Source organism: Sebastes fasciatus, chromosome 8 (genome assembly GCF_043250625.1).
Source record: "Sebastes fasciatus isolate fSebFas1 chromosome 8, fSebFas1.pri, whole genome shotgun sequence".
NCBI lineage: Eukaryota > Metazoa > Chordata > Actinopteri > Perciformes > Sebastidae > Sebastes > Sebastes fasciatus.
The window spans coordinates 32,185,048-32,208,925 of record NC_133802.1 but is presented as its reverse complement, the minus strand read 5'-3'; the positions used below and the strand labels follow the sequence as shown (position 1 = coordinate 32,208,925).

At 39.6% G+C, this 23,878-nt stretch overlaps 3 protein-coding genes across 4 annotated transcripts in view; 2 read left to right on the top strand and 1 right to left on the bottom strand.

The window, feature by feature from the left end:
* Positions 1-4,764, top strand: part of cntn3a.2 (contactin 3a, tandem duplicate 2) — a 46,434-nt gene extending 41,670 nt beyond the window's left edge. Inside the window, exon 23 of the mRNA XM_074645099.1 lies at positions 327-4,764. Within this exon, the coding sequence (XP_074501200.1) occupies positions 327-424 (98 nt within the window). The 3' untranslated portion in view covers positions 425-4,764. The remainder of the gene's footprint in view (positions 1-326) is intronic.
* The window catches only part of cntn3a.1 (contactin 3a, tandem duplicate 1), a 356,340-nt gene that overhangs the window by 327,275 nt on the left and 5,187 nt on the right, over positions 1-23,878 (bottom strand). The gene's annotated exons all lie outside the window — the stretch shown is intronic.
* exosc10 (exosome component 10) lies at positions 6,744-23,159 on the top strand. Its single transcript, XM_074645150.1, has 25 exons — positions 6,744-6,949; positions 9,512-9,648; positions 10,629-10,752; positions 10,842-10,946; positions 11,128-11,287; positions 11,376-11,484; positions 11,568-11,643; positions 11,720-11,830; positions 11,985-12,128; positions 13,799-13,989; positions 14,110-14,266; positions 15,844-15,992; positions 16,186-16,236; positions 17,046-17,157; positions 17,272-17,319; positions 17,419-17,494; positions 17,571-17,680; positions 17,774-17,869; positions 17,963-18,031; positions 18,469-18,574; positions 18,666-18,739; positions 21,533-21,713; positions 22,403-22,467; positions 22,552-22,628; positions 22,932-23,159. Exons 1-25 carry the CDS (start codon positions 6,824-6,826, stop codon positions 22,960-22,962), a joined length of 2,685 nt encoding a protein of 894 aa, XP_074501251.1. The 5' UTR covers positions 6,744-6,823; the 3' UTR covers positions 22,963-23,159.

The window sequence follows — 23,878 nt, the reverse complement described above, 5'->3', positions numbered from 1 at the left end:
ATGGATATTGATTTTTTTAGGTGAGTCTTTCTTTTAGGCGGCAAAAACACATTTTGCTGCTGGCCCCGTCCACAGCAGTACATTGCTTTGCTCCCGTGCGGTTACTTCTGTTTGCTTTTCCAAACTGGGTGCGCGCTGACCGCCATCTACTGTAGGTACTACACTGACTATGGATAAGTACCTCACACAACCCCACTTCAAACACCCAAAGTATCTCTTTAAAATAAGGAAAGAAATGGATGTCCCGAAGTGTTGTTGGTGCTGCTGCCAACCGTCCGCTTCCTCCAGCAGGTTTCAGATTATTGTGGTGTTTTTTTGTGTTCCAGGTATGAGTGCCCGCGGCTCGAGAGCCTGGAGTGCGGACATCTCCCCCCTCTCCCTGCTCCTCGCCATCGCAATATCAACATTCAGGTCAACGTCGTGACACAATGACAAACTCTGCTCTGTTTTTCAACCTTCTTATTGTTGTTTTTTTTTCTTGGATTTGTGAAAGTTGTTTTTTTTCTCTCATTTTCGGAGGTGACCACATACTATTTTGCAGTGTTAGATTGCGGGTATGAGGCAGCACAAGAGTGGAGCGTGCTGTCAGGCACTTAATTATCAGTAAATGCTTGAGCTTTCTTTTTTCTTCTTTTTTTTTTACATAGGTCTGACATTTTTTGCCGGTTGGAACAATGCACCATTTCAACTCTTTTTTTCGACCATAGATTGATACAGATGCCTTACTTCCATCCATGTGCCAAAGTAGTTTCAGCCTTCTTGTTGTTGCTCAGATAGCTACATGCTTTCCTCAACATTTTACTCCTTACAGTTTCTTATGATTGAAGGTCTCAGTGTACCTCGCGGAGGGCCGTGATGAGAAGTTGTATTTTGTATTTTTTGAATATTTTCAGTTTTCCTCTCCATACCTGAATTGGCGAGTAGGAACATGTTCATTCACCCGTGCCCGTGCCTTTGGAGATTCTTGTAACGCCGTCAGTTATAGACACTAGTCAGTGATGCTCAGTGTTCCAGAACATACTGCAACCGCCTTCATCTTTACGTGCCCCATTAAAAGTTGTCCCAGATGAAACTCATAAAACAGCTCACAGTGCCAGTGTTAGCCATTTACCTTTTTTTATCATTTGATTGTAGAGAGCTGAATGTGTACCAGGAGGTTTTAATGCCTCAGACCAGTTATTGTGATGGCCCGCTGATTGATGGATTGGACATTACTCTGCATTCACCACCATTGCATCTGCCTGTATACTGCGGCAGTGGGAGAGGTATTCGACTGCCAGTGTATTTCCTTCAACATTAACGCTGAAACAATAGCAAGAAAATAATCAACAACAAGTCATTTATCAAGGAAATAATGCCAAACAAGCCCAACGAGGTGTGCATTTGATTGCCTCCATGGGATCCAACTCAGAGGCTATTATCACGCTTTATACCATGGCCACACGCCAACAAACTGCTATATGTAATCAAAATAAAAATATCATTCAGTTACTTATATAACATTTTTATAACACCATTCTGTTTTTACAGTAACAACAATGCATATCCCCATATTGAAATAATTATCGCATCTCACCCCTCGCTATAACGGCTGGCTTTTCACCGTTCGGAACTAGGGATGTCACAATACCAGAAACTTAGTAGTCGATACCAATACCAGTGAAATTTCCACGATTCTCGATACCCAATTCGAAAAACAACAGTAACGAAACAATAAATTCCATGTACATACACTCCTTTATTACCATTTGCATACTGTATTATTAATCCCTGATGATCCGCCTCAAGTTTCTCGCCAAAAACTACATTTTACGAGATTATATGTGATCACATCATGATAACATTACAATTAACCTTCGCCAAATACTCATTTTTACTGAACAGAGCTCGAACACATCATAATGTAACATCCGTACGTTAGCTTATAGCTCCGTTATTTAGCCAAGCAGGACTGTGCTGCCTAACGGCTGCTAACAGCTAACATTAACCAGCTCTCGTCCTGCTGATTTCAACACAAATTTGTTTGTTCACAATGTAGCATTATCAGGGAATTTTCTATCGTCCCTGGGACGACAAGACACCGTTAGTCTCGAGCTGTAGAAAAATTAGTACCGTCACCGTTTTCAGAGAATTTTGGCATCGAGTTGGTACCGAAGTATCGGTTCTTGTGACATCCCTATTCGGAACAGCTACAAACACTTTCGCTTTCTGACATGAGCATATTTCCCCAAATGTTGAACCATTCCTTTAAAGAGTGTTTTCACGAATTGCACTCAAATCATGAAGTAACACGGTCAAACTTCAAGAATAAAAAATAGCAGTTCAACACTTTTACAGCATTTTTGACCATTGGAAGAATAATTTCACAAAATTTCAACCTCATCTATATCAGCAAACAGAGCTCGCTCAGTTGCCGTGGGTTACCACATGACGAAGCTCCTTACTTCAGTCAGGTGACTTTAACACAACTGAATAAACGCCACTGAAATGTGAAAGATAACCTCAAAATGTTAAATTTACCTTGAGTTAGGATTATGTTGTCAATTCAAATTAATACTGGTGTGTTCATTTATAATAGCAAACAAACACTTGTATTTATACAGTTCTCAATGGCCATGGTATCCATGGTGGTATGGTGTCTTCGGGTTTTGGTCTGTTGGTCACAAATCAAGACATACATTTGAAAACAGCACCTCGGGCTCTGGGTAAGCGTGATGCGCATCTATCTTAATTTTCTGACATTTTATAGACTGATTGATTACTAAATAATCATTAGTTGGAGCCCTAGTCTACATCCATCTGGGCAACACACAGTAGTCGAGCCAGTCAACGTGCATAATCAGCCATTGCAGTCGAGACGGGGGGTTTAAAGTGCTGCCAATTGTGCCAGTCTGACAATTGAAATCTAGCCACCAGCTTAGACATTATTTGGCAAAAATGTATGGTCAGCTGTGTTTTAATACTTTGCGAATCTGTCCTTTCTTGTCAGTTAGTTGTATTGGCTTTTTGTTACGTGGTATGTGTTGTCATTGTTTTATTTAATGTATTTCAGCGAAATCCCCACTGCTCAGGTATTCAGACCTGCTTCACCCTACCTTTCAATAGCCCTAAAGTGGCAGGAGCAGATAGATCAGTTATCTGTCAGCACACAACACAAGGGTCTATTTAACCGTCTGACTTGACGAATGGAAAGCCTGATATGCGCCATGATTTAGCAGACATTAAAACATCTTAATGAATTAGAGCAGGCCTGGGGGGCTTCTGTGGGAAAGGGCATAGGAGTAATGGTACTAATGACACCCACACAAGACTAATGGATCAGGATTTAGGGAGGACTAAATCAGGACAATCCCATCAAGATGACACCAGGAAGATTCAAGGCTGTGTGTGTGTGCATGTGCGTGGTTATTACCTTACCCTACGGTGTGTTTTTCAACGAGACCATTCTGCTGTTTGGGGAAAAAAAAGTTTAAACTCATTTCTTGCACTTAACTGTGGTTCAGGGCTTTGGGCAACTGAAGCATTGCGGACATTCAAATAGAGTAATACAAGGTCAATATGAGGAGGTAGGAAAAAACAAAGAGTTTAACCCAGGGAGCAGCTGAAATGTCTGTTTTTCTATTAAATTACCACGGATTGCCAGTGCGAAGGAACAAGTGGAAAACAGCTCCAGAATCCAAGGCCATGTCAGGTGCAAGCTTGTATTAAATGTGAAGACGGAAGGGTTTTTTTGGTCCCCCCACCATGAGTGTTGATAACTTTCTGAAAGCGGTCTTTGAATCCTGTTTTGTTGTTTTTGTGGCTTTACGTGTGGTTAATCTGTACACATTCTTCCATCACAGCGTGTCATTGTTAAGCTAACAAATGTTTACACAGGAAAATGCATCTTCTTTCTGGCTCATTTATTGATTATATGAACTGAAAAAAAAAGACAACATTACGCAGTTTATGAACTTGTGTCTTTGGGTACATAGAAGCATTGCCAACCTCTTTGTTTTTGTAACGTATCAGTACTGTGGAGATGTTTTGATTTTGACTTTTTGATTGTTTATTTTTGTTTTTGTTTCTTCCAAAAATTTCTGCACAAAGGTCAAGTGTTGCTTTAGAATAAGAATTAAGAGCCAGCGCGATGAGATCTCTCTCTCTCTCTCTCTCTCGCCTCCATACAGTAAATGGACATACTGTATGTATTTTGTTGTGATTTGAAGCAACGCCACCCTACTGGGAGACCAAACGGTGGTGTCCCACTTCCAATCGTGATTCTCTGTCAAGCCCAGAATCTGAAAAATACATGAGCGGAGAGATACATTTCTTAGCAGCTGCTATCACACACAGCCTTTTGGTGCAGTGACACAAACACTACCTGTTACAAGGTAGTCGGCCAGTGCACGGTAGATAATACAAGTAGTATTATCTACTGGGACTTTTTGTCTTTTTATACCAATACAACTTTACAATTTTCTCGCTACTCTCAAGATCAGAAAACAATAATCAGAAATAAATGAGTTACCCAAAAAAAATGTGTAATTCCATAAAGATTGGTGAAGAACTACCGTTAGAGCTCTGGGTGACAACGCTTGGCCTTTCTGTCGTGACTCCTCAGTATTTCGATGTCCAGGTGATCTCCGTGAGATCGTGGCCGTTAACGTTTTCACATTGAAAAGTCATCAGCTGATCTTGATATGCTGAAGCCGTGCATGTACGATATTGTTTGGTGCATTTGTGTTTTCTAAATGAGGGAGTTAATAAAAACAATTCACTGAGGATTTTTTCTCTTGGATGTCTTTGAATTATGTGTGGCACGGTGTCATTTTCAGCATCAGCAGTTTTAGTGTCTTTTACTGCAGGAGGAATTTGAGTGGTGTCTTGAGGCGCCATCAAAGCTATAAAATGCATAATATTATGAAAAGGCATTTAAATGAGAGTAAATGGCAGCAGTAATGTCCTATTCAGTGGATATAGAACACTTTTGCAAAGGTTTTTTGCTGCATAAACTAATTGTTTTATTATATAACATCATCACAGAGAATCTATCTAAAAGAATAAAACTATATAGTTGGCTTCATGCAGCAGCTTTTGCAGAGAATACTGATGCATTTCTTTTGATTATTAGAGCATATCTGCTGAAGTTCAGATGCCTTCCACTAAAACAAGGGGAATGACATGGAAAGCTACTGTGAAATATTGATTGAGGCAGTGTTGCAGAGATGCTTTTAAGATAATAAGAGGGAGAGGACCCTGTGAAGAGATCAATAGGAAGGGGAAGTGAAGAAAAGAGAGGTTTCTCCCTACACACCACAGATCATCCATAATGAGCCGCTGTGTCGATACTTCGGCAATGGCTCTTCACATGCTATTGACCGCTGAATCACAACACCAGGCTGCTGTAACTTTGTTTTTCACACCAGACACTGGAGGGGGAGGGTATGATTAGTATACCCACAGCATTGCATATATTGCTTAAAACTGCAAATGCAGATATTCAGATATGGTCTAGATCGCTCTTAGAGAGATATTGGATAAGACATGATTGCTGTGCTGGTGTGACTTCTCCCTGTAGCCCTCCAATATAGTGCAGATGCTGTAGCTTCAGTTGCTGCAGATTGTAAATGTCCATACTGCCCCCTCATGGTGCCAGTATCCTGGTGCAGCACTATCTCTCTCTCCATTCATACATCCATGCTCTGTCTGGTCAGGTTGGATGGGTGAGCCAATACAAGGGAGGTAGTGTCTGCAGTGTCACCGCATTGAACAGATACATTGAGGACCAGAGCCTCGCCTTATGTTACTGTTAATATTGACTCTGTTCTTTTTTGGTTGTTCTGGCATAATGTACTGTTTTGTTTCTACAATAAAAATAGTAAAAAAAAAAAATGTAAATAATTAAATATAATACATTTGATAATAATTTTAGCAAAATTTTATATTCGTAAATGTAAATCAGATTTTACTGTCACACATTGCATTGTACACAGTGAACTTTAATGTCTGCATATACCCCATCCTAGTATGAGGAGCAGCGAGCAGCTACTATACAGTAGCCAGGGAGCAGATATGGAGGGGGGATCAGTACCTTTTTATTTTAAAAAATAAAATGAAATAACTAACTCCAAATTTAGCCACTCTAAAGCATTATTTTTAAGATTTGAAAACGAAACCAAACAGTAAATTAAAATCATTTTTAATTAAAAACAATTTATTTGTGCTCTTTATTTAATTTTTTTATTTAAAAGATTCCCCCTGGCTCAGACATTATTAATGACTCCTTTGTTTGTATGTGCACTATATCTACAATTAAGAATTGATTTAAAATATCATTTATTATTATAATTATTATTATAATGATTCTAATTATTATTATTATGAATAGTGGTGGTAATAATAATAATAATAATAATAATAATAATAATAATAATGATAATGATTTTGATAATAATAATAATAAATAAATACATAAATAAATAAATAAATAAATGAATAAATAAATAAAAAGACCAGAGCCTGGCAATGCAGGGGAATAATGACAAGATTCATGATCAATCTTGATTTGGATCTCAATCTGAGTGGTAGAAGACGACCTAAAATGCTGCAGATATGTGAAATATTATTTATAAATGTAAGGAATAAGTTCGGTTATAAATTCAAACATTTTATGTCATCATATTGCAATAAATTGTAGATAATATAGTCCGTCCTGTCTTGGCCGGTCTACTCCCCGCCTCTAGGTGGCGCTGTGTATCCCTCCGCGTCCTTCCAGCAGCTCAGAAGACAACAGTGACGTCAGGACGCTGCTTCCTGCTGCTCACATGTACACAGCAGCTACATGATGGATTCATCAAAGAGTAAAACCTCCACAAACAGTGGCCTTCAAGACAATAACTCAGAAACCAACGAGGAGAAAGAAGAAGACTTGTGTCCCGGTTTTAAAGACGCGGATGCTTTTGTTAAAGTAAGTTTAACTAACCGAGCAGAGTTCATGCTAACAGTCAGGAGAGCAACGTGGAGGAGCTGCTTGTTGACTGCGAGCTGTACTCACTTTATAAGTTAGTTAAATATTGGTAGAAAACATGCACAGCTGTCTGTTTACACCAGGTCTGATTTGATATCTTTAAGTTATTAGTTATGGTCCATATTAGGAGAGTTGAGCCTCTTTGGTGAGCTAGCTAGTTAGCTTACCAACATGCTGTCTCAGGGCAGATTTATCTGTAGAGCACATTCCAGCAACAATTCAAAGTGCTTTACATAAACATTCAAGAACATTAAGACATAATTAAAACAGTTATAAAAACATTAAAGATTAGAAAATAAAAGCTAGAATAGAAGCTATAATAGAGTAAAAGCTGTAGTGCAGTATAAGATCATTATCTGGTTTATTAAAAGGCAGCAGCAGCAAACAGGGAAGTTTTAAGCTTTGATTTAAATTAGTAGTGCTGTCAAAATGTTCACTTTTTAACATCATTCATATGGAAAAATAAAGACATTCGATATTAAAAAAAAGGACTATATTCTATTGCACATGGTTTAATAATGGAATACTGACAGGTGGCCAATTACTTAATAAAAATGATTATTTTTTTATCTTATAAAGAATTTCTTGCAAGGCACACAAATCCAATCATGACAAAAAGAGTCTGAGGAATTTTTTTATTGTATGTTACCTCCTCCTATCCCATGCTTTAGAAAGATATTCAGAAAATACAAAAACATTATCAAGAAGATTAATTCATGTTTTATTTAATAGGGACCAATACCGTGTCCATAGACAACTTAAAAACAGCTATCTGATGCCAGTATCAAAGCAAGGCAGCTTTATTTGTAGAGCGCATTTCAGCAACAGAGCAATTCAAAGTGCTTTACATAAACATTAAAGAACATTTAGACAAAGTGCAAAAGAACATTAAGACATAATTAAAACAGTTATAAAAACATTAAAGATTAGAAAATAAAAACAAGCTAAAAATAAAAGCTAAAATATAGTATAACACAAGAGTAAAAGCTCTAGAATAGAATAGAAAGCTTTATTGTTATCGTATTAAATACAACGAGATTCACAGTGTCCACTTCTGGTCAGTGCTTTAAAACAAATACTTGACAAGACTAAATGAGGCAGATAAAACATATAACAGGTAAAACACACAGTTATAAAGCAAATAAAACAGGTGAAGTAGATGTAATAAATAAATATAAACAGAAGTGTAATACTTGAAGTATAACATATAAAAATAGATGTAATGTAAAATAGGTAGGATATAGATGTAATAAATAAAATGTAAACAAAGTTGCACTTGAGGTGTATATTGCATCAAGGATATATTGCACAGATAGAGGTATTCACATTCAGTGTATTTATATTGCACAGATTTATTGTTTGTTCAGTATAAGATCATTAGATTGTTTAATAAAAGGCAGCAGCCGCAAACAGGAAAGTTTGAAGCTTTGATTTAAAAGAACTCAGAGTTGGAGTTGGTCCTGCAGTTTTCTGGGAGCTTGTTACAAATATTTGGTGCATAAAAACTGAACTTCTGCATGTTTAGTTGTGACTCTGGGGACACTAAGCAGACCTGATCCAGATGACCTGATAGGTCTGGAAGGTTCAGAACATAGCAGAAGATCAGAAATGTATTTTGGCCCTAAACCATTTAGTGCTTTGTAAACCAGCAGCAGACAGGGAGCCAGTGGAGAGACCTCAGAACTGGACTGATATGATCCACTTTCTTGGTCTGTGCTGTTGTCATGTCAGTAACTTAACAGCCAACATTTCATGTAACGTTACAGCTGCAGGGAAATTTACATATTTGACTAATCTATTGATTGTGTCTATTATTGTTTTCATCAAAAAATATTCTCAAAGTGATGGTTTAAAATACATTTGAGCTTAGAGCCCACGTCAAAGCTATTTAAGTTATCTGGCTAAAGTGATTAGAGCTATTTATTCTAGTAAATTGAAAAAAATAAGCAAATATCTAAATTTGATAAGCTATCACCAGATAAATAGCTAAAACAAGTCATTATCCAAAACGTTATTGATAGATTTTCAGTCATTCCACTAGTTTTATCATTTAAATACTGCAGTATTAGGGCCACCTTGAGGAAAAATAACTAAATCTGAGATTTCGAGAATAAGGTTATAATATTACGAGAATAAAGGTTATTATATTACGAGAATAAAGTCATAATATTACGAGAATAAAGTCATAACCTCAAGAGAATAAAGTCATAACATTACGAGAATAAAGTCACAATATTAAGAGAATAAAGTCATAATATTACGAGAATAAAGTCATAATATTACGAGAATAAAGTCACAATATTAAGAGAATAAAGTCACAATATTAAGGGAATAAAGTCATAATATTACGAGAATAAAGTCATAATATTACGAAAATTAGATATTTAATTACAAAGCAATACACACTTTATATTGCATTGTTTCCCTTCTCTACATTTTTAATTTTACTACATTTTATTATATTAGTTTTGACTAACATCTCAGCCTGTCTCTCCTCTGCAGTATGGACTGGGTGCTGTATTATCCGCCACCAAAGCATCCGCCAGCTTGCCTCAAACTGGAGATGAATATGATTTCTATCGGAGCTTCCCGGGCTTCCAGGAGTTCTGTGAAAGTCAAGGAGATAAGCTCTTGCTCTGGTGAGTGTGTGTGTGTGTGTGTGTGTGTGTGTGTGTGTGTATATATATTCATTTGAGTTTTGGCTCAGTCAGACTTGCACCCGCTCCTCCTCCTCCTCCTCTCATTCACTTACGTTATAGCCCATGCAACTGACCAATACAGGAGTACGTTTACTCTTGTCAGGAGCCGTGGAACTTCGGCGCATTCGCAGGTCAAAGTTCACCTTTGTTGAACGTAGACATGTGAATTTGTACAGTCGGTCAAGAGAAACGGTGGTGTTTTGACATGTCCTGGATGGGGAAATTGATTCTCGTGGTGTCATATATCACACTACCAGACTACATACTGCAAGATCACTCTCCCTCTCAAACCCATTGGTTTGTGGACTGTTGCTTTGAAGCCTTGAGTTCAGTATTTTAGCCGTCACCATCTTGTTTTTTTGCAATCAGAAGTGACACGAGAGCGTGGAGCCAAGTACAACCGAATACATTTTTAAGCGACCAAAAAGGTTCAAATTTAACTTTAATGAAGTGAAAACACTCTGTGAAAGGGTTAAAGTTGTAAAACGAAAACAAGGACAACTCCCAACGCCGTGGTAGCGACCTGTCAATCACAAGGTAGCCCCGCCCTAAAGCATCCCCTGCTTTATGGTCTATCTGACTCTAAATGGGACCATAATTTACTAAATGAACATCATGCTGTATTGAAGAAGACTTGAAACTAGCGATTGAGACCATAAACTCATGTTTACAATGTTTACTGAGGGAATAAATCAAGAGAGAAGTAGGCTCTTTTTCCTATAGACTTCTATACAATCAGATTTATTTTTGCAACCAGAGGAGTCGCCCCCTGTTGGCTGTTAGAGAGAATGCAAGTTGACTTCACAAGTCTGACGGAGCCTTAGATATGCAAACAGAAGAGTAGGTTTACTGAGTAACTTGTCACGTGCTGTTTCTCAATAAGAGAATTAAATACTTTTCCCTGTGTCCCTGTGTGTCAGCATGAGTCAGATAATGCAGCACCACGGCTGCAGGTCTCACATGAGAGACCGGAACAAGCTGACGGGGCTGGAGGAGAGGTTTGACTTGGTGGTGGACTCGAACGACGTCATCCTTGAAAGAGTGGTATGACCTACAGCTTTGGTGTTTTTGTGCAAATTTCTTCATGGAAAACGTCTATGCAAACCAACCGAGCTCTTGTGTCTGGTTTCCAGGGGATTCTTCTTGATGAAGCTGATGGGGTGAACAGAGGCCAGCAGCCCGTCCTGCCTGCAGGGTTTCAGCCTCCCAAGATTGTCGTTTCCAGCTGGAATCGCATGGTTGGCTGATTAACCTCTCCGCTCTTACACTGCAGATGCCAGTTTTTTGGGCCACATTCAAGCTTAAATATCATGTGCCAGTCCTGGCATTCAAGCATTTAAAGCACTAAAACGTTTTTTTAAACTGAATATTCATACCGGTTCTTTACACCTTTTGATAAACAATTCTTTTATTGATCAGGGTTCAGGCTCCCGCAGTCGCTCTGAGACGTTCCGACTGCTCCACGCCAAGAACGTCGCGAGACCTCAGCTGAAATTCAAGGAAAAAGTTGACAACAGCAACACACCATTTGTTCCCAAGATCTTCATCAAGCCCAATGCACTAAAGCCTCTTCCTTCTTGTAAGATACTTTTCACACTCATGTACTTCCCATCTGTTGTTTTCATAAACACATAAACATTTGTAACACATGTGCTCTCCAATCGTAGATTTCACCAACAAACAAATCCGTAAAGAGAGACCGGAGGACCTTGATGTCCCGGCCGCCCTGGCCGACTTCATTCACCAGCAGAGAACTCAGGAACACGTTGAAGACATGTAAGACTTGTCTCTTTTGAACGATTTGTCTTTCCCTGTTTCTCTTTGTCCATCTAATAAACTTGTGATTCGGATTCATGTAGGTTTGCACACCCATACCGATATGAACTGGATCATTTCACAACACCAGAAAGCCTTCTGTCTAAGCCAGAACCGCAGGCAAGTTCTAGTGATCCTATACTATGATTCTCTCATTGTTGGCTAGGCTTCTACTAAATGTGTGTATTATTTTTAGATGTACAAACCGATGGCTGAGACCAAATGCTCCTTCATCGACACACTGGAGGATCTGGTGGCTCTGAATGAGAAGCTTTGCAAATTGCCTGAATTTGCAGTCGACCTTGAGGTACAGGATTAGAAAAAGTTCTTGGATGTCCACGGGGGTGGGTGGGCTCAATGTGAGGCTTATAACGCTGACATTTTGTATCGGGAAGGCATTGATTAAAGTCTGTAGTTGATTTTGAGGTTCTTTTGTATAAGTGTGTTGTTCTCCGTCGCAGCACCACTCCTACAGGAGTTTCCTCGGCCTCACCAGTCTGATGCAGATCTCCACCAGAGAGGAGGACTTCATCATCGACACCATTGAGCTCCGCAGCGAGTTGTACATCCTCAACGAGGCATTCACTGACCCGGCTATTGTCAAGGTAATGGAACCGCTGCACAAATGATTTGTTCCTGTAAACTGTTCTATGACATTAACTGTCTAATGAGATTACATGTCTGATTAGATTTGTTTTCAAAACGGGCAACAGCTCGGTCTGTGTGGCTGTTCTTTTACGGACATTTTCTTTCTTTTTTTAAAATAATTTTTTTACCTTGGTGTTTTGTCTCATTGTTTTTGTCAACATTCCCATATGCTCTCTGTTATGAATGAACAATTAATACAGCAGCCTTATTGTTGAAGGTACAGTGTGTAGGATTTGACGGCATCTAGTGGTGCAGTTGCAGATTGCAACCAACTGAGTAACCCTCTGCTCACTCCCCTCGTTCAAAGGGAGGGCAAGTCGTCCTTTAAGGTTGGCGATCTGATCCCCGACTCCTCCGGCATGTCGAAGTGTCCTTGAGCGAGACACTGAACCTTAAGTCACAGCAACTCACTTCTCCTAAAGATGGGCTGAATGCAGAGGTCAAATTGAATGTACGTACACTGTATATGACGATTCTAATAAAGTTAAAGTTAAGACGGTGGTAACGTGAGCCGCAGAGTGCAAAATCGTGCTAGCGCTGTTCGCCTCGCTCTCTCTAGAGCCAGTGTTTGGTTTTTCCATTCTGGGCTGCTGTAGAAACATGGCGGAGCATCATGGCGCACTCCGTGAAGAAGACCCGCTCCCTAAGTAGACATAAAGGGCTCATTCTAAGCTAACGAAAACACAACGATTCTTTGTTTCAGGTGATTATACACTAATGAAAACATAGTTATGAATATTATATTCCATTTCTGCCAATAGATCCCCTGAAATGCTACACACTGCTCCTTTAAAATCTAACGACATGGGAACTCTGCTAGACACATCTTTACAGATATACAGAGCAACCACACCACTGATGTCAAATAAGCACATATTCTATTAACTAAAACAATGAAGATGTATGCTTCAAGATCCAGTAGATCTTGCAGAGCTACCTCCTAGTTAACAGTATTTGTGTGCACAAGGAGTTTTACAATGCAGTAGACGGTTATGACAGATATTTCTGGTGCATTCTTTCTGAGTTTTACTCCTAAATAATTGGTTTAATTAAACTGAGGATATTTAAAGAGAACCTGTCTGGTTGTCTGAGCACTTGTTCCGCTTGCCGTATTGATCTGCGTTGTAAAGCTCCGTCTAGCTTTGTCATCGCATTTCCCAAATCTAAGCAATTAAAATGGCCTCAAGGGAATATATATTTTTTCCAGCAGATGAAATTGAAGATGGCTCAGAGACTACCTTATGAATCTCCTACCTGGAGAAGGAAATCTCTGCCAGTGTAGGAAAGTTAAGTTTGTAAAGATTTCATCTTGAAATCTTCTGAGCCTGAATTTCTTTGAGGCGTCTCGGAGCCCCGAAGTTTGATAAAGTTGGAGGGTGTCCTGTGGTGTGTGGGAGCCGCCGTGACTCACACTGTAGGAGGATACCTGTGAAAAAGAATGTTGCGTGGGCTTGAACTGCCGAGAGATCTGCGAAAATAATCCAAATGGAAAAATGTCACATGGTGTGTCCCCGGTTTTTAATACTTGTGGTTCAAATATTTGCTGTATCTAGGCAGTGAGATTATTTTTTCCCAGAATAAGTTGGCGCCTCTCCAGAGCTGAATATGCTTTCCCTCCTGTTCTCAGGTGTTTCACGGCGCTGACTCTGACATTGAGTGGCTCCAGAGGGACTTTGGCTTGTATGTCGTCAACCTATTTGACACGCATCAGGCCAGCCGAGCTCTGAACCTGGCCAGACATTCCCTCGACCACCTGCTCAAACACTTCTGCAGTGTGGACACGGACAAACGCTACCAGCTGGCTGACTGGAGGATTCGGTATGGAGATGGCGGGGCCAAATCCATCATGTGTTTCAGACTGTTTGTAATATTACTGTTTAAAAAAAAAAAAAGATTCTTACTGACTTTTAAAACATGTCCTCTAACTTGGTCCTGCAGCCCGTTGCCAGAGGAGATGGTGCAGTACGCCCGGACAGACACCCACTACCTCCCTTACATCTACGACCGTGTGAGGGCGCAGCTGTTAGAGAGAAACCACAGCCAGCCTGGCCTGCTGCAGTCTGTCTGGAACAAGAGCAAAGACATTTCTCTGAAGGTGAGCACACTTCATACGCCATTAGGATTAAATTAATACTTAAAGGGAAAACTCGGCACCGGTTTTATGTGGATTTCCAAACAGTGCTGATGGTAAATGTAGCATTAAATTCCTCAGTGCGTGCTATATTGACAGAGAAAGCTGAGTTCTCCTGCTCGCAGAGCTGTGCCGGCAATGCCTACATGTACCAGGATGCATTGCGCGCGAGCTACTGATGCCCAGCCAGAGTTGCGCCTATACTTATGCAGGTAATAAAATAAAAACACTGAGGCCCTGTAGTCCGAACCAGCTTGAACCAAGACGGCAACAACTCTTTATTATTTTCCACATCGTAAATGGCTTTACAGCTTCACCCCTTCTGTTTTTACCTCAACTCAACAAAACGGCTTACAATAGCATCAGGTGACAAAAAATACTCAATCAATTGTGAACTGCCATCTCGACCCTGCTGGTCTTGGTTCCAGTTTATCTTCGGGATCCTGAAGCAGGTCTCCAGCACACTTCTGTCCCAGTGAGGAGGAAAACTTTCAAGCATAGTAACGCACACACGGGCACCACCAGTCGGTGATTGCTCTCGACAGTAGAACTTACAACAGGTTTAGGAAGTTCTGTTCCTGAGCGACATCTAGAGCATGCACGCCCCCCCCCATGCTGGCTAGCCAGAGAAATCTGCTGAAATAGCCTGTAGTTCTTCCTCGCCTCTAAAACCGGTACGTCAAATGATGCCACTGGATGCAGGACGTTCAACAGATTTTGCAGCAGGTGAACTTGTCTCTGTCAATAGCCGTGTTTCCATTCACATGTTTTCATTTTGAAGTGTTGCATTAGAAAAGCTGAATGGAAATGACAGAATTAGATGTACTACGCCTGCTTGAGGTGGTTTTTGCCTTTGTTGAAAAAGAGTTGATGCGCTAAATGGGATATGGAAACGCCTTTACCGAATAAATTCTGACGTAGCGAACATTTAACTGGCATGACTGATCACCTGTTTCTGCTGTCGGCATCTTCTGGGATATTCCCATAACCTGTGAATGCTCGTCTTCGTCTCCGGACAGCATGAAACACGGCCAGCTAGTAGCTGACATGAAAGAATAATTCAAACTTTCATTTGTCTCTCGTAGATGGTTAGATAAGCCGACTTGTTTCCGGTTCGCTACCTCTACTTCTTTTTCTACTCTGTTTACTGGCGGATTACAGCCATGAGTAGCCCATAGCGCCAACTTCTGACCAAATGACACTGTGGCTGAGTTTATTCGCTCCGAACCAGTTGATGGCAACATGGCTAATTAGCATTTCTTTTTTTGCGACATTTCAAAAGTTCACATACAATTCGCTTGACAACTGAATGGAAACACAGCTGAGGAATTTATTGCTTCAACCGACTACATTTACTGACAACACTGATTGGACATCCACATAACAAATGGCAAATATTTCTTTTCTAAATCTGCTTCTATACCCCTCTTCCATTATTCTTTATTGCCGTCACATTTTTAAAAATGTTCCACACCATAATCTCCTGCTTTTTCTGACATTTGTCATGATTCACCATGTGTGCCTTCCTTCCTTCTGTACAGAAATATGTGAAGCCTATATACACAGAGGAGTCCTATTTGGAGCTGCAGAGGAAGCAGAAAAGGTCTTTTAACACCCAGCAGCTCGCTGCCTTCAGACTGCTGTTTGCCTGGAGGGACAAGCTGGCCAGGCAGGAAGATGAAAGCACCGGGTAGGCTGTTTGGAAATGGATGGAGCCGCTGTTCTGGAAATCCGCTAGAGCAGTTCTCCTATTTATAGTTCGTGACCTGCCAGATTTTTGCAACCCACATTTTTGTGACAATCTTCCCCTGCTTTTAGAAGCATTCATAGTCTTTCTACATCTGTCTGAACATGATTTAATATAGTGTTATTTGTGTGTTTAGATTCACTCTGCCCACTCATATGATGACCAAGATATCTGAGGAGCTGCCCAAGTGAGTTGATTAGATTTTCCACTTCAATTTTGAGTGTTTTTTGTCATTTGGAGCAGCCAAAATGTTTACTACTGTGTGAGAGAGTGCGGGCCAGAGCAAGTTTGATGTTGTTGAAAGCGAGGCAAGAAGTAGGCTATGGCGTGCGACTCAACGCACACTCCTACGCAGAGCTGCCTCTACGCCTGTACGTCACAGCCAGGGCCGACGCGTCCATATAGGCGAACTAGGCAAATGCCTAGGGCGGCACTTTGGTGGCGAAATGTGGGCCAACGATTCATTATGAGCAAAATAACAATATAATATAATAATACAAGTAACCAGAAACTGCAGGCGGACAGCACAGAGTGGAACTGCCAGTCAGACTGGGCCAATCTAATATTTAGAATAATAATATTTGGACTGATCCTCATTTTGTTTAAAATCTGATTGTCTTTTACATTGTGAACGATTATAATGTTATTATATAATGTATAAACATTCTCTATAAACCACAAAAACTGTATTAGTGTTAAAATTACTGCCCAAAATGTTTTAATTTTTCATAAAAGTCCAGGGATGAATCCAAACTTTATGTGAAATCGTTTGACATCTCAACCATGGGGGAGGCGCCGAAGCACTGTAGTCTTGTCGCAGCATCCTCTGCACCGCGAGTCACAGTCACAAAGTCAAATGTGGGCTGAAAAATCTACCGAGAAGTCTGGAAAAGTATAGAATTTTGAAATGGAAACTGTGTAGGAACCCTGTTGTTCTCTCCCTTCAGTGTTTTTATTCATAACCTCCAGCACAGTGTTTTGTCTTTATCTACTCAGAGAGCCTCAGGGCATCATTGCCTGCTGTAACCCCGTACCCCCGCTGGTGAGGCAGCAGGTCAATGAGCTCCATTTGTTAGTGCAGCAGGCCAGAGAAATGCCTCTCCTTAAGGTAAGAAAACACGGCAGGGGGGCTGCAGTGGGAATGTTTTTTGTTTGTGTAATCTCACTGTTACCTGGTACCGAAATCAATCAAACATTGCAATGTTTTCTACACTTCACACAGGCTGAGATTGTAGCTCAAAAGAACAAAGGACTCACACCCATAAAAAAGGTTGGTTCAAAACAGATTTTTAATTTTTGCCTTCAGTATTTTTGAAGAAACCACGACGGATCAAATTAATGTGATTTTTTTTTTTGTATGATTTTCCAGCCAGAGGTCACGTTGTTTGGTCCTCATGATACATCCAGAGTCTCTGAGAGCGATCTCCACCACTGTTCTACTGACGGTAAGCTTCATACTTGTTGTGCATTATCCTGCTGATTTACATATTTTATGCCTCAAACAAACGTATTTAATTCCAGAAATGCCCGTCAAACAAGGGATGCTCTTCTCAGAGGATGAGAACCAAATGGATGTTGATGAACAGAAAACAAACGGTCTCGTGGCAAAAGCTAAAATCACACAGTTTGAGGTAGAGATCAACTTTTAGTTTACAGCCGGTACATTTGTGTGGAACCAGCTGTGATACTTAATGTTAAAAAAACTCTACATCCTTTTTCCGAAGGAGCCGGAAACCCCAGAGAATGACCCAGAGTCCCTCTCGGTGGCTCAGATGAAAGCCAGACGTATCGTTGAGTCTTTTGAAAACCCTTTCAGAATGGTAAGAGATGAGCGGTGATTAACCCGCGGTGTTGTTTGCATTTTATTCAACCAGACACACAGTATTCAACCTTTATCTTCTTTGTGATTTCAGTACTTACCTTCCAGCGATGTGCACATCAGCAAGAATGCCAAGTTTGACCCATCTTCAAAAATATTTGAGGTAATCAAAGAGCTCTAGACATTCATCCACTTCCAGACGTATTTGTGTTCTCCTCTTAAAGTGTAACTTCTGTATTTTTCAACCCTATTTTCCCATGTTTTTGTGTCTAAGGGTGCTTTCACAAGCCATAGTCCGTTTGGTTTGTCCAAATCAGAGTGAAATGATAACTTTTGGTTTATTTTCTATTTAGTCCGAGACCTCCTCTCGCAATCGGTCCCGGACCGGTTGTTTGGTTACCAGAGTGCGATTACTGAGTTCACTACTCCCCAAACAAACCGCACCAGAGTTTGATTAAAACATAATGAACGATGTCTTGTGAAAGCGCCCTTAGACACAAAAATATGGGAAAATAGTGTCCATGTTGAAAAATCCAGAAGTTACCCTTTACTGTAACGACATGCATGAATGTTCATAGCTTTACCGTCTCACATTTACAGATTAGTAAAAGATGGAAACTGCAGAGTATTGAACATCAACAGAAGGAGCTGGAGTCCAAGAAGAAAGCCAAAGAAGAAGCAAAGGAACTCACAAAGAAAGTGGCAGGTAAAAGGTCGACCTTGCTCTGAATTTATACTTTTCTTTTTCTTTTTTTAAAGGACCGTCCTTTATTGTATTTTAATGTTGATTTCCACAGAGGAAAGAAACAAGGCTAAGCAGAGCTACCAGGAGTCGCTCCAGAACGTTGCCACTGTTCGTCAGCAAGCTGCGGTGAGTCATTCGCTCTCTTCCGTTTCCTCATAGCAACTTCAGATGGACTCTGTCAACTTCACTGTTGACGTCCCTGTTGGGAAGGTATATATCCATGAGTGTTATATTCACCCGAGAGCCTGGCACGGTATATTAAAGATAGTGCTGTAATAGGCAGTTTAACCCTCTGCATTGCCCTCCATTTTCTGGCTGGCGTTTCTGCACATAAATACGGTGACTCACAAGCGAGTGAACCGCTGATGCCAGTCTGCAGCGCCGGCACGTCGGCGGCCTTTTAATATTTATATCCGTCACATGATGTGCCTAGGGAAGAAGAACACACAGCGTGGGATTGCAGCATTAGAGACGTCCTCTTCTCGTCAAACGCTTTCCTTCCCTCCTGGGGAGCAACAATAGCTACTTTCCGCCCAAAAGCCCACTTCCTGTTCGCTCCGTCTGTCTGGGGTATTGCTTGGCACCCTCCCGCTCGGTTACGTCTCCGCGTTCTTACCACCATATGGTGTTTTCTTCTCCGTTTTTGAATGCTCAGTTACACAAAAGTCTAATCTTCAGTCCACGGTGCTGGAGAACAGAAAGAATGGTCACCACTGTTTGACTCGCCTCTGGACTCTGCTGGTGGCACCACTTCCCCCTCTGCCCCTTCACCGCGTGAGCTTGGAGCCATCAGTCGCTAATGCACACTGTAATGGCGTGCACCACAGCAATCCATTGTGTGATGATGGCTTAAGTGAAAAGTTAGTTTTAAGCCCAAAGGGCGGCTTCCAACAAGCACGTTGGTGGCATGCATGACAGTCAGAAGTGTTGGCAGCAGCACTTGTTAGTTACACTCGTCAGCCTGCCAACTGCAGGCAAATATTGGCTCTGCCGGCTAACTCTCTGTTTCAGCCGGCACTTTGGCAGTCGACTTTTCTTGTCTGATTTCAGTTTGAAAGAAAGTTTTCAAAGCTTTTACTGCACTGATATTAGGACCGATGTTTGGGCTGTCACCAGATCAGATTTTCCCTTTATTGTGGCCAAAAGAATTCACGACTGTGATATCTACAGAAAATTAAAAAACAAAAATAATAATAATGTTATCTGTCAAATCCATCTTTAACTTTGTTTATTGTGCATTTTGTCTCTCTCTTTTTTGGCAAATGAATTGCACTCAAAATAAGAGTGTGTGCGAGAGGTGGAGAGAGAGTCTAGAACCACAACTGTGCAAAAGCGTGATTTAAGAGGCGCTGAAGTATTTACACAATATTATCAAATGTGTATTATTAACATGATATCAATATTTCATTTTTAAATATCACGGTTATTGTCAGTACTGGTATATCTCGACGCCCCTGATCGATGTAATGAAGGGTGTTTGCTGTGATTGGGCTTCACCATCACTGTTTTTCACCTGTTCCCTAACAGTCGCATCAAAACAATAATTAACTGTCCACTGTCAAATTAAGCTTGTTAGATAAATCTGAAATGATCCCAGGGAGATGGTAAAGCAAGAAACATGATTCATGCTGGACAACCATAAAAATAATTTAGCAAATTAATATTGATATATTAAAACAACTGATGTAAATAAAAAATCATTGACGTCCTCTAATCAAACTGATAAACAAGGAAGATAAACAGTTTAATCTCAGTTTAAAGATCAGTCATTCACACCTTATGCTGTGATCCTGGTTATATAATGTGAAGCTGTTTTTGATGTACCCAGCCTTGAGAAAACCATTTCTCTGTGGATTAAATAACAGACTGCTGGCTTGTGCAAACACATGGAAGCAGGGTGTTTGTTTAAACGTAGGTAAAGAGTAATGGTGCATTGACATGAAGCTGCAACCTCTAACCTGCTGCAAATCGTCAAATCCTTGAGGGCTCTCTCGTTGACATTTTGAGCCCTTTATGAACACTTTCCGTAAATCTACTTTGTCTGAGGGAATTACCCACAATTCATAGCGCTATGACGTTAAACACCGGGTTCCCACGGTTATGGTAAGCCCGGAGATGTTAAAAAAAAAAAAAAAAAAGGTAAACAAAGAGGACGGCATATGGGTATATATGTATATAGCCAGGCATATTTAAATTTACATAGAAACATATTATATTAAGGAACTGCAGAATCCTGCCAAATAAAGAGCGCTTTCCCTGGAGGCGTAAGGCTTATCAGCACTGTTTAGCGAGGGCGTGAATGTAACGGACGTTCATTTACATGCGAGTCCCATCTTAAACAAACATAGTTTGCATAAAAGGGCGTTATACAGCATACCAGAAAGAAATAATTTGAGATTAATCCACAGAGTAAACGGACCATAAGGATGCAGGCAGAGCAGTTTAGGTGCTACATCCTCGAAAGCTTGATCACCACGGGTCTTAAGGCGAGTGCGTGTGACTTGAGTAGGTCACTGCAATATTATTCTTTCAATCAGAGGCCCAGACTGTACAGTGTGAAATTCTTGTGTGGGGAACAAATAATTGATCTACCAAGTGTGCAGCAAAGGAAAGCATAATATTTTAGTTTATAGTTTGGCAAATGATGGCAGTTATCAATCTCTTTATAATTTCCTTTAATTCTTTAAAGATTCCCTTGATGTATGTTATTTAACGGCGCACCAACAATAGATAAACCCTGAATATTAAAATATCCAAAGTAAAAGAAAGAGTTTGTATAACAGAACTGCACCTGCATACTACTTCAGTCATCCAACACAGCTCATTATCTTGTTAGTTTAACAACATCCGTCCATTTAAGAATACATTCATTAAAACGGTTATTGTACAGATCATAATGTTTCTGACCAATTTCATTAGGAATCTGCAAAAGGCGGCGGAAAGAAAAGAGAGAGGGTCGCCAGTGAGGTTGGAGAGTCGACTCCCAAACCGAGTAAGAAGCTGATGAAATCTGCAGAGAAGCCCGAGAAGACGGAACCGCCTCCCCAAGATGCCTTCAAGGCCTTCGACTACAGTCAGTCGGACCTCAAAGTCTTCTCTGGTACGCATATGTGAATTGTTTTTCATCATATCACTACTTTTTTTTAGGGATGCACCGATGTATCGGACGACATTCGCATTGTTGACGCCTATCGGCAAATAAGATGACATTCGCCGATGGCGGTGGCCGATGTTTATCTGATGTGTCGCATCAATTTTGCACCGGTTTAATGTCGTGTTGGTTATTTGCGGTCGGTAACAGTAATCTTTTACTTGTAGCTAGTATTTTACACTGTAGTATTATAACCTTTACTTAAGTAGAGAGCGGATGTTTTTCTTCCATCTCTGTATGTTAATATTGGTTTATTGAAATATTAAAGGGGTTTACTTTCACTCACATGCACACAATTTTTCACAAAATGAATATTTTTGTTGAGCTATGTTATTTCATAAATTTGTATGATTGGATTTGTGTTCATTCAGAGACGGTGTAATGAAACGCTGAATGACTTTAAAACAGTTCAGTTCTTTGTTATAAAGAAGAGCTCTTTGTTTCCCTGGCACAAAAGGGGAATAAATAGTAGCAAAAACAATATATACAGAAACATCTGTATCGGCCAAGTTGTTATTTTAAACATCGTATCGGCCCAGAATATCACAATCGGTGCATCCTTACCTCTTTTACATTCAGTTAGTTGTTGTACATTATAAAAATGAATTCAACTCAGTGCTCCTGCTTTGTTTTTACAGGTACCAAACCAAAAGACAACACACAGTTTGATCCGAACCGGCAAGCCCATGGTTTTAAGAAAAAGGTATTAGTTTGTGAACTAATTTGTTTATTGAACAATATATATTTTATGAGTGTGTGTGATGAATTTAAATCCTTTATCCAACAGAAAGCTCCCAAGGGACAAAAATCCAATTTTGGAGCTGGAAACCGAAGTATGTCGTACATGGCTGGAAAGTCTGACAGGTAAACATGTACAACATACAGTCGTTTCTTTGCCTCTGGAAATTCAAACATCCCAGTGTGTTAAAGCTGCAGGCCGTAACTTTGAGCAAATATATAAAAAGATTATTTTAAAAAGCGGTCGCTGTATCCTGACGGTTGTGCAAGGAGGACACAGAGGAACATGATTTTTTTTTTTCACAGATTATCTGTCTCATGCACTACTGTCAGGATATAGTGTTATAGTTTATAAAAATAACTTTTTATCATATTTGCTCAAAGTTACCGACTGCAGCTTCAACCATTCTCTCCTTTTCTTCTCTACAGAGGATTCCGGCACAACTGGCCCAAAAGATAAACCCTCTTTGATGATATTTTCTGTCTTATTTTATTTTTTCATCCTGCAGAAACAATGTTTGCATCTTTTTTCCTTCTTGCAAGTGAATTCAGTATTTCAATATTTCAAAGTGTATTTTCTTCCACCTGTGGAACAGTTTACCCTGTAAATATGTGGAAGCACAGACCTCTTTATTAAAGATGATTTTAGAGGAAAAACTTCTTGCCTACATTTTTTTTTAATCAAACCATAAAAAAAACTTTCATTTTGGTGGAGCTGTATTATTATTTTTCTAGTTTATTTAATGCCCCTCTCCAGCTCACTTGCCTTAATTCCAACCAATACTATTGTCTTTACTATTTTACTCTTACTTAACACTACCTTTTACTTTATTTTTTATTTTTTGAAGCTAAATCTATTATTCAATTTAATATATTTTTAGTATATTATCTCTGTTATTATTTAATTTTTTCTATTTATTTAATTTTTTTAATTATTTAATTTAATTATTTTTTATTTTCTGTTGTGTGACCAACATGGGGTTGGGTTTTTTATTTAATGTCACGGACACTCAGTTATGTTTAGCATTAGATATGCTATGTCTGCAAAAAACAATAAAAAAGATTTGGAAAGAAACATAGCAAGGCATTTCCAGACGGCCACTTACAGGCTTGGTTTTAAAAGGTTTATGGGGTTTTGTTTCCAAAGTATAGAGAGAAGGCCTTACTTTAAAATAAAATAAACGATATATATATATATATTATATTATATTATAAACTATACAACAAATAAATTGTAAGGAAAGGAAAAGATTAATAAAAACAAACAAACAAACAAAAATTCGGGCTCTGTTAAACAATTGGAATAAATTTTAAGTGTCTAAACAATTTAATAGTTTTAGTCAATATAGAATTTTATATATATATATATATTATAT

What these genes read in the sequence shown, in the direction of transcription:
- exosc10 (XM_074645150.1), top strand. Translation starts at nt 6,824, where the DNA reads ATGATGGATTCATCAAAGAGTAAAACCTCCACAAACAGTGGCCTTCAA. An exon ending in GACTCACACCCATAAAAAAG is followed by an intron (nt 17,320 to 17,418) that starts GTTGGTTCAAAA and finishes ATGATTTTCCAG; the next exon opens with CCAGAGGTCACGTTGTTTGG. An exon ending in CCACCACTGTTCTACTGACG is followed by an intron (nt 17,495 to 17,570) that starts GTAAGCTTCATA and finishes ATTTAATTCCAG; the next exon opens with AAATGCCCGTCAAACAAGGG.